The 9,221-nt window shown below is 63.3% G+C and overlaps 1 protein-coding gene across 1 annotated transcript; it reads left to right on the top strand.

The window, feature by feature from the left end:
- The first annotated feature begins 646 nt into the window (after positions 1-646).
- Positions 647-1,156, top strand: LOC103626183 (uncharacterized). Its single transcript, XM_008646576.3, has one exon. The coding sequence runs from the start codon at positions 749-751 to the stop codon at positions 995-997; it is 249 nt and encodes an 82-aa protein (XP_008644798.1). The 5' UTR covers positions 647-748; the 3' UTR covers positions 998-1,156.
- The last annotated feature ends 8,065 nt before the right edge of the window (positions 1,157-9,221 follow it).

Here is a 9,221-nt window from a genome sequence, read left to right as displayed (position 1 = left end):
TATTAATATAACCAGTTGTTATTATTATGATTCAGCGTCAGCAATACACTCTAGCTATTCCTAGTCTCGATCTGACGGGGTGCCGAGAGTTCCCGCCAACCTCGGCCGCATGCATGTCGATTAGGTCGGCCACGCCCACGCCACAGGCAACTGAAACACATTGTGCACGTGGCATGATCCAGCGGCAGGAAGGGCAGGCAGGAAGCCGCCGACCTTATCGGCAGTGGCACAGGACGGGCAGGAAGCAGCTCAGGTGCCGCCGTGTCGCCAGTTGCCATGGCCGACCTCTCTCATCCTTCTAGCTAGCAGTCTAGCTGGCGATGGAGGTCGTCACTAAAGCAAGTGCACATGCTTCCATTGTTGGTGGTCGACGGTTGTCTTTCTTTGATTCTTTCGACTGCACGAGCACCACGGCGGCTTACAAAAGCATGCATGAAATGAAGCTGCCTGGACGTTTCGAACGATCGCCGTAGTGGATTGCCTCGTCACCATGTATGTGAGTGCGTGCTGCTGGTGGGTCCGAGTAGCGTCTTCGATCGACGCGTGTCGGAATGCTCCCAGCATCCGAGCTTATAAAGCTGCGGCATGGGAGGCTTCGTTTTGCACAGTATCTTCAGAAGCTACAGCTGCAGCACACAGATTCACAGATACGTACGTACTCCAGCTCGAAGCAGACAGCGTCTAGCTAGCTAATTGGTTAGCGGCAAAGAGCGTCCGTGACTTGTGAGAACCGACCGAGTGAACGATCATGGCGGCGGCGTCTCTGCTAGGCCCGTACACCGGGGGCAGCGGCTTGGGCGGGCGGCTCGTCCACGCCAGGAGCGGCGGCCGCCGGCCAGCTGCGGCGGTGAAGCGACTGCTGTCGAGGTTGAGGCGCTCTTGGAGAAGACGCGCGGCGCGGCCGAGGCGAACCGCGGTGAGGTTCGGGTATGACCTGCATAGCTACTACCAGAACTTCGACGACGGCACTGCCTCCTGCGCCCACCACCGCTTGTAGTTGTAGCTCGTGCAGCAGTGCTTATATGACTATACTAATTGCCGGTGACTATTACTAGCTAGCTGTTGCAGCCATAGACTCACTGTACAGGATGATGCTTTATTGTGTGGAGCTATATATTTGAAGCTTGGAATAGAAATGGGTTTCTGTATATTATTATAAACTGATTCTGAGGGCTTCTGTCCTGTGTTCAGCTTACGCATGTGCCATCCAACTGCGTGATGTTTTATTTATTCTCGAACACGATCGCGAGCAGAAGAACTCTTTAAGGCCATTTACAACAATAGCGTGTAACGTTGTGCACTGTTTACGAAGTGTAGTTTTGTCGGCGTTTCGAGACCGGGGGTCCCTAAGCCGACGAGTGAGTGTGCCGCGTGCCCCAGCCTAGATGGGTCGAGCGCGTGGGCGAGCGCGAAGGGGGGAAGCGAGGTGGCCGGAGACGGGCGTGAGAGAGGTGGAAATCCCGCGGCCTTCGTGTTCGTCCCGCGCCCAGGTCGGGTGCGCTTGCAGTAGGGGGTTACAAGCGTCCACGCGGGTGAGGGAAGCGAGCGGCCCCAAGAGAGCGCCTGTCCCGTCCTCGTCCCCGCGCGGCCAACCTTCTCTAAGAGGGCCCTGGTCCTTCCTTTTATAGGCGTAAGGAGAGGATCCAGGTGTACAATGGGGTGTAGCAGAGTGCTACGTGTCTAGCGGGGGAGAGCTAGCGCCCTAAGTACATGCCAATGTGGCAGCCGGAGAGACCTTGGCACCCTGCTGGTGTGATGTCGTGGCTGTCGGAGGAGCAACGGAGCCTGGCGGAGGGACAGCTGTCGGAGTGGTTGAGTCCTTGCTGACGTCCCCCTGCTTCCGTAAGAGAGCTGAGAGCCGCCGTCGTCACAGGGCTTGCAGGGCGCCATCATTGCCTATCTGGCGGAGCTAGCCAGATGGGACACCGGTCTTGTTCTCTGCGGCCCGAGTCGACTCGGGGTAGGGTGATGATGGCGCTTCCTGTTGACGTGGCGGGCCTGTGCCCTAGGTCGGGCGACGTGGAGGCTCCTCCGAAGCCGAGGTCGAGTCTGTCTTCCATGGCCGGGGCCGAGCCCGAGCTCCTGGGTCAGGCGAGGCGGAGGTCGTTCGGCAGAGGCCAGGGCGGAGTCCGAGCCCTGGGGTCGGGCGAAGAGGAGTTCGTCGTCTTCTGGGGCTGAGCCCGAGTCCGAGCCCTGGGTCGGGCGGAGCGGAGTTCGCCGTCTTCCGGGGCTTAGCCCGAGTCCGAGCCCTGGGTCGGGCGGAGTGGAGTTCGCCGTCTTCCGGGGCTTAGCCCGAGTCCGAGCCCTGGGTCGGGCGGAGCGGAGTTCGCCGTCTTCCGGGGCTTAGCCCGAGTCCGAGCCCTGGGTCGGGCGGAGCGGAGTTCGCCGTCTTCTGGGGCTTAGCCCGAGTCCGAGCCCTGGGTCGGGCGGAGCGGAGTTCGCCGTCTTCTGGGGCTTAGCCCGAGTCCGAGCCCTGGGTTGGGCGAAGCGGAGTTCGTCGTCTTCTGGGGCTGAGCCCGAGTCCGAGCCCTGGGTCGGGCGAAGCGGAGTTCGTCGTCTTCTGGGGCTTAGCCCGAGTCCGAGCCCTGGGTCGGGCGGAGCGGAGTTCGCCGTCTTCCGGGGCTTAGCCCGAGTCCGAGCCCTGGGTCGGGCGGAGTGGAGTTCGCCGTCTTCCGGGGCTTAGCCCGAGTCCGAGCCCTGGGTCGGGCGGAGCGGAGTTCGCCGTCTTCCGGGGCTTAGCCCGAGTCCGAGCCCTGGGTCGGGCGGAGCGGAGTTCGCCGTCTTCTGGGGCTTAGCCCGAGTCCGAGCCCTGGGTCGGGCGGAGCGGAGTTCGCCGTCTTCTGGGGCTTAGCCCGAGTCCGAGCCCTGGGTCGGGCGGAGCGGAGTTCGCCGTCTTCCGGGGCTTAGCCCGAGTCCGAGCCCTGGGTCGGGCGGAGCGGAGTTCGCCGTCTTCCGGGGCTTAGCCCGAGTCCGAGCCCTGGGTCGGGCGGAGCGGAGTTTCCTATGGCGCCTTTAGCAGGGCCTGACTGCCTGTCAGTCTCACTCTGTCAAGTGGCACTGCAGTCGGAGTGGCGCAGGCGGCGCTGTCCTTCTGTCAGACCGGTCAGTGGAGCGGCGAAGTGACGGCGTCACTTCGGCTCTGCCGGGGGGCACGCGTCGGGATAAAGGTGTCAGGCCACCTTTGCGTTAAATGCTCCTGCGACTCGGTCGGTCGGCGCGGCGATTTAGTCAGGGTTGCTTCTTAGCGAAGGCAAGGCCTCGGGCGAGCCGGAGATGTGTCCGCCGTTAAAAGGGGGGCCTCAGGCGAGACGGAAATCCCTCGGGGTCGGCTGCCCTTGTCCGAGGCTAGGCTCGGGCAAGGCGTGATCGAGTCGCTCGTATGGACTGATCCCTGACTTAATCGCACCCATCAGGCCTTTGCAGCTTTATGCTGATGGGGGTTACCAGCTGAGAATTAGGCGTCTTGAGGGTACCCCTAATTATGGTCCCCGACAGTAGCCCCCGAGCCTCGATGGGAGTGTTAGCACTCGCTTGGAGGCTTTCGTCACACTTTTTTGCAAGGGGACCAGCCTTTCTCGGTTGCATTTCGTTCCGGTGGGTGCGCGCGAGCGCACCCGCCGGGTGTAGCCCCCGAGGCCTCGGAGGAGTGGTTTCACTCCTTCGAGGTCTTAATGCCTCGCGTAATGCTTCGGCTGGTCTGGTTGTTCCCTCATGCGAACTGGCCGTAGCCCGGGTGCACGGTCGGGGCCCAAGTTCTCGGGCTGGTATGTTGACGCTGTCAACGGTTCGGCCGGAGCCGGGTTTGCGAGAGCAGCCCCCGAGCCTCCGCACAGGGCGAGAGGGCGATCAGGGACAGACTCGGCTTTTTTTCATACGCCCCTACGTCGCCTTTCCGCAAGGAGGAGGGGGGAGAGCGCCATGTTACCCTCGATGGGCACCGAACATGGTGTCTCCGGTGAGCTGCAAGCGGGTAATCCGAGTGGACGTCCGTGCCCCGTTCGTTGGGGGTCGGCTAGGGGCCCAGAGGCACGCCCAAAAGTACCTGAGGGTGATCTGCCGGACCCGGTCCCCTGGCGACGGGGTCCGAGGGCTCGTTGCCTCCCTTCGATGGGATTCCGTTACAAGATCGCTCCCGCTGGTCTCGGAAATGTCCTAGGGTACCTCGGGAGCGCAGCCCGAGCCTTGGTTATGTATCGAACGTACCCCTGGTCATCCCTCGCTCGGCGTCTGAGGCGACTGTGGACCCTTCGGGGGCCAGCCTTCGAACCCCTGATCAGTAATGGGCGCGGAGCCCGAGTAGCCTGAGGCGGCCGTGGAGCCCTTCGGGGGGCCGGCCTTCGAACCTCTGACTAGTAGTGGATGTAGGGCCCACGCGATCTGAGGCGACTGTTGAACCCCTCGGAGGGCCAGCCTTCGAACCTCTGATCAGTAGGGGGGGCTCGGAGCCTGGTTCCTTCACAGGGAAGGATCCTTTTCGGGGTATCCCCCTTTCCCGGTCCCTGTTGCAAGAGATAGAGAAAGAGGAAAAAAGGAAAAGGATACGAAATCGAACGACGTGGCGTACCTTTTTTGGCGCGGTTATTACGGCGAAGGCGAAGCATCGCCCGCTTCTCCTGCCAGAAGCGCCGCCTGTCCCGCCGCGGAGTTAATGCGATGGGGTGAGTTGTTGGCAGGGCGGCCGTTGCGCGTGCGCGAGCCGTTCGAGGAACGGCCGTTTCGCTTCGCGTTTTTTGAATCCTGCGTCTGGTCCGGGCGGAGCGCTGGAAACGGTCTCACTCTGGTCTTTATATACCCGGGAGAGGGTCTAGTGACGGTTCTTCGCTCCGCTTCCTGCCTCTTCCTTTAGGTTTTCGCAACCCGAGAGACTTTAGCCAAAGAAGAGGAAACCGCCCTTCCTGCCCCTTGCGCCGCCATCCCTTCCGTTTTGGTGATGGCTGATCGGGTGACCATCATCTCACCGCGCGATCCGTGGCCCTTTTCCACGGTGACGGCGAGCGATCTGGAGGAGCTGGTCGGCGAGGGTTTGCTTCGCCCTCTCACCGATGAGCAGCGACCAGAATGGATTCCTCCCATGGGCGGAGTCGCTCCATCCCCACCGCCGGGGTACGTCGTGAGCTTCGTCTCCTTCCACGAGTGGGGATTCGGTGTGCTGACGGGCCGCTTTATGCGGGGAATCCTGTTCCACTATGGGGTGGAGTTGCACAACCTCACCCCCAACTCCATCTCGCAGGCCGCTATCTTCGTAGCGGTGTGTGAAGGGTATTTGGGGATCGCCCCCCATTGGGATTTGTGGACTCATCTCTTCTTCGCCGAGCTTTTTGCCTCGCCGACGGGGGAGAGGAAGGTCCGTGCAGCGGTGCGGGCCGGCGGCTGCACCCTCTTGCTGAGGCAGTCGCGGGCGTCGCAGTACATTCCTGCCATCCTCGCGTCCTCGAACAAGGGGTGGCAGCGCCGGTGGTTCTACCTCCGGAATGACGGTGAGTTGCTCCCGCCGTTCTCCTAGCGAGTAGTCACCGCCGCCACCGACGCCTGGCGTCATGGGACCCCGCACGAGAGACAGAAGAACCTCGAACCCCTTCTCCAGGCCCTGGAGGCGTTGCGGGAGGGGGGGACTCACCGCTGCGGGAGTGGTTGCCGCCATCCACCGTCGGAGGGTGCTTCCCTTGGCGGAGCGACGGCTGCCGCTTTGGGAGATGACCCCAGAGGCTGACTGGGAGGGCTCACGAATGTCCCCTGATCCTCTTCCCTTCGACGCCCTCCAATGGCGGGTGTCGGCTGCGATGGGGAAGCCGGACTCCCACGCCTTCTCCCAGCTTCGGATGCGCCCCGACCAGGGGTGCGTAACTCTGGTGGGTGTTCGCTCCTTCCTTCTTCATACATCGGGTTGCTCCTGGTTCTTACGATCGGGTTTCTTTCCCCCCTTCCTCAGGAGGTGGGGTGGCACAAGCCCTCCCGGCCACGGGTCCCGGAGGACGCGGTGGACCGAGCAGCGCGGCGGGTTGCCACGGAGGAGAAGAAGAAGAAGGACGCGAAGAAGGCCCGGGCCCGCGAGCGGAGGCGGGCTCGGGACGCCTTGGAGAAGCGCCGTCGCCAGCAGGAGAGGGAGGGACTCCCAAGGGAGCCGTCGCCGGAGACGCCCGACGACGACGACGACGATGATGATGAGGAGGAGGACGACATGGCCGCCCGTCTCGGCCTCAGCCCCGGTTTGGGGTGTGGCCAGGAGCCGTCGAGCCAGCCCTCGAGCGGGCCGACACCGTCAGTCCCCGGAGTTGGGGCGTCGGGGTCCCGGCCCGAGGCACGGGGGCAACCCGAGAGGTCACCTGACCCCTCGGCTGGAGGAGCTGAGGTGGCTCCGGAGGGCCAGGTCAGGGCGTCTGCTCCCCAGGGGCCGCCGCTCGTACCGGCAGCGCATGGGGGTGACCCTCAAGTCATCGCGACCGTGCCCGGGCAATCTGCTCCCCGGGTGTCCAAAGCAAGGGTGACGCCGAAGTTGCCGGCGAAGCGGACCTCGGCGGCTGTTCCGGGAGCCGGGATCCAAGAAACCTACCCCCAGGCGCGGTGGATCATGGCCCGAAGTGGGTAAGTATCTCGGAATGTCTTCGTCTTGGCTTCCCATTCATATGTCTCGGCCGTGATTTTCCTTTTTTCCTCAGCAAGCGAAGCCATGGCCAGACCGACCTGGCACCCCGGAAGGCCCTTAAGACGGCGCCGGTCTGTGCGGCCAGCGCCGCCCCGGGCCTTGTCGTTCAGCCGACCCTTTCGCAGGGCGTTTCACCGCAGGGGGCTCGGGCGTCACCTGTCTCTAGGGAGCAGGTTCCCGAGGCTGGCTCTTCTGCCGAGGCGGCCATCGTGATAGGGGAGGCGGCTGACGCCGACGTGGTCCCGAGCCCGCCTGTCGTGCCGGCCATGCTGGCGCCTGCCGCTACCGAAGTCGCCGCCGTACCAGTCGGAGAGCGACCGGTTGCTGCCAGCGTCGAGATGGCTGATGCGTCGGCGCCCAGTGCCTCGGAAGAGGTGGGCGTGGAGGCGCGATCCGTCCAGCCGGGCGGCAGCCTCATCGCTGTGCGGCAGAGCCCTGAGGCCCGGCGCCAGTTGCTCCGATTCCGGACCCGCGAGGCCTCGGACCCTGTCTTCGTCCTCGACGATGAACAGGAGGACCAGTCCTGGGATGAGCTCCGCGAGCGTGCTGAAGCAACGGTGGGGTCGCTCCGGTCATCGCTGGAGGTTTTCTGCAGGGACGTCCCCAAAATCCTCCAGGTAACGGTTTCAGGCATACCTTTTCCTTTCTGTGAGCGAGGCGTTCTTCGTGACGCCCTGTTTCCTTCCCCCAGGATCTGACGGATCGGAGCGCCGCCAAGTCGTCGTTCATTCGCCGCGAGGTCGATGTCTGGGGCTCGCTGCGATCCCTGAGGACCTCGCTCGCCGGGGCTACTGCGCGCCTTTCTCAGCAGGATGCCAAGGTAGCGGACCTCCAGTTGCTCTGCGCTGACCTGAGAGCCGAGGCGGCAGCAGCGCGCGCGGAGGCGCAACGGCAGCGGTCGGAGTTCGTCCAGGTCGTCGAGGAGCGGGACCAATCTCGGGGCCGGGCTGCTGAGGCCGAAAGCCGGGCTGAGACCCTCGCGGCCGACCTAGCCGCAGCCCAGGTCGCGGCCTCGGAGCAGCGTGCCCGAGCCGGAGGTACGCCTTGGCCGTCCCTAGTTCTTGTTCTTGTCTGTTTCCTCTGCTTGTGATTGAGGTCTTTCCTCTGGTTGTTCGCAGAGCTCGAGTCCGCCCTTGACGAGTCCGCCAAGGTGCTCGCCGAGGCGCTTGCCGGAGCTGCCGAGCAGAGGGAGGCTGACCTCGCGGCCATGTCCGAGGCCGTCTCGGACGTTTATCGGATCCTTGGCTCCGGCGACGTCCCTTCAGGAAGCTCCCCTCAAAGCCGCCTTCAAGCCTTGGGTGATCACGCGCGCGGCAGAGTCCGCGAGGCGCTACACCACGGCGTCAGGCGGGCCTTCGCCGTGCTCGCTTCCCACTACGTTGTGGACCTAGAACGGGTTAGTGAGGGGTATTGTCTTCCTGACGAAGACGAAGCTGCCCTGGCAGAAGTTCAGCGGCTCGACGCGGTCGCCGCGGGCCCGAGCGCGGCGCTGGCGACCACCTTTGAGGCGGAGATCCTTCCCCCTGCGCCGTCGCCGGAAGCCGAGATGGACCTTACCGACGGCGGGGACGGAACTGAGGGCGCGGCTCCTTCCCAAGGCGGCGCCTAACTCTTGTTGGAACAGTTTCTGTTGGATGTGCGTCTTACCGCGGCCGCTGAGGCCTGAACACTTTGTTTTTCTTGCATGAAGTCGTACTCTCCTTTCTTTCAATTTGCGTGTCCGGCCTAGCTTGTCAATAATAGGGTGGCTTCCCGAGTTGGGTCATTTTTCGTGGCAGGTGATGAGTGAGGTGTCCCTAACCCGGAGGCGTAGGAGTTCCTCGGCTCAGTCGGCCTCGCCACTTACATGTACCCACGTTCGCTCCTCGGGACCCTGCTTCTGACATAGCCGGGAGAACGCAAAAGCCCCTTTTTGATCGAAAATTTTGGATGCGGAGAAGTACACCCAATCTCGACGCAGAGGGGTTCCCCCTTTTTAGCCCCCGAGGGAGGGTCGGGCTCTGCCGAGGCGAGGCCGACCCTTCCTTGACGACTGATACTTGTGTATGAGCGAGGTATACGAACAGCTTGAAAACATCTTAAGGGTAGAAGCGACGTAGCTGTCGGACGTTCCAAGCGTTGCCGTAGACCTCGCCCTGGCCGCCGGCCAGCTCGTACGTTCCGGGCTCCAGAACGTCGGCGATGACAGGCGGCCTTTCTCGGGGGTGTGTGCAGCCCCCGGGTACCCCCAGCAAGGGCTCGGGGTGTAGCCCCCGAGGACTCACCTTTCAGGGCTGAGCTTGACACTTTTCTCTTGTTTTAGCTTGTGGATCTCTTCGCCTATCACTCTGCGCTTCTCCTCGTCGAATCGGCGCAGAGGCTGCCTGACGGGTCGGGCTCCGGCCCGAATATCCAGCGAGTGCTCGGCGACATCCCTCGGTATGCCGGGCATGTCCGAGGGACTCCACGCAAAGACGTCGGCGTTTGCGCGGAGAAAGTCGACGAGCACTGCTTCCTATTTGGGGTCGAGCCCGGAACCGATCCGGATCTGCTTGGAGGTGTCGCCACTGGGGTCAAGAGGGACGGCCTTAACCGTCTC

The sequence above is a fragment of the Zea mays genome, chromosome 5 (assembly GCF_902167145.1).
Source record: "Zea mays cultivar B73 chromosome 5, Zm-B73-REFERENCE-NAM-5.0, whole genome shotgun sequence".
In the NCBI taxonomy this organism is placed as follows: domain Eukaryota; kingdom Viridiplantae; phylum Streptophyta; class Magnoliopsida; order Poales; family Poaceae; genus Zea; species Zea mays.
The sequence above is the reverse complement of the archived record's forward strand: the minus strand, read 5'-3'. Positions and strand labels throughout refer to the sequence as shown.

Bases quoted from the DNA above. Each gene is read 5' to 3' on its own strand.
- LOC103626183 (XM_008646576.3), top strand. From the start codon at position 749: ATGGCGGCGGCGTCTCTGCTAGGCCCGTACACCGGGGGCAGCGGCTTG.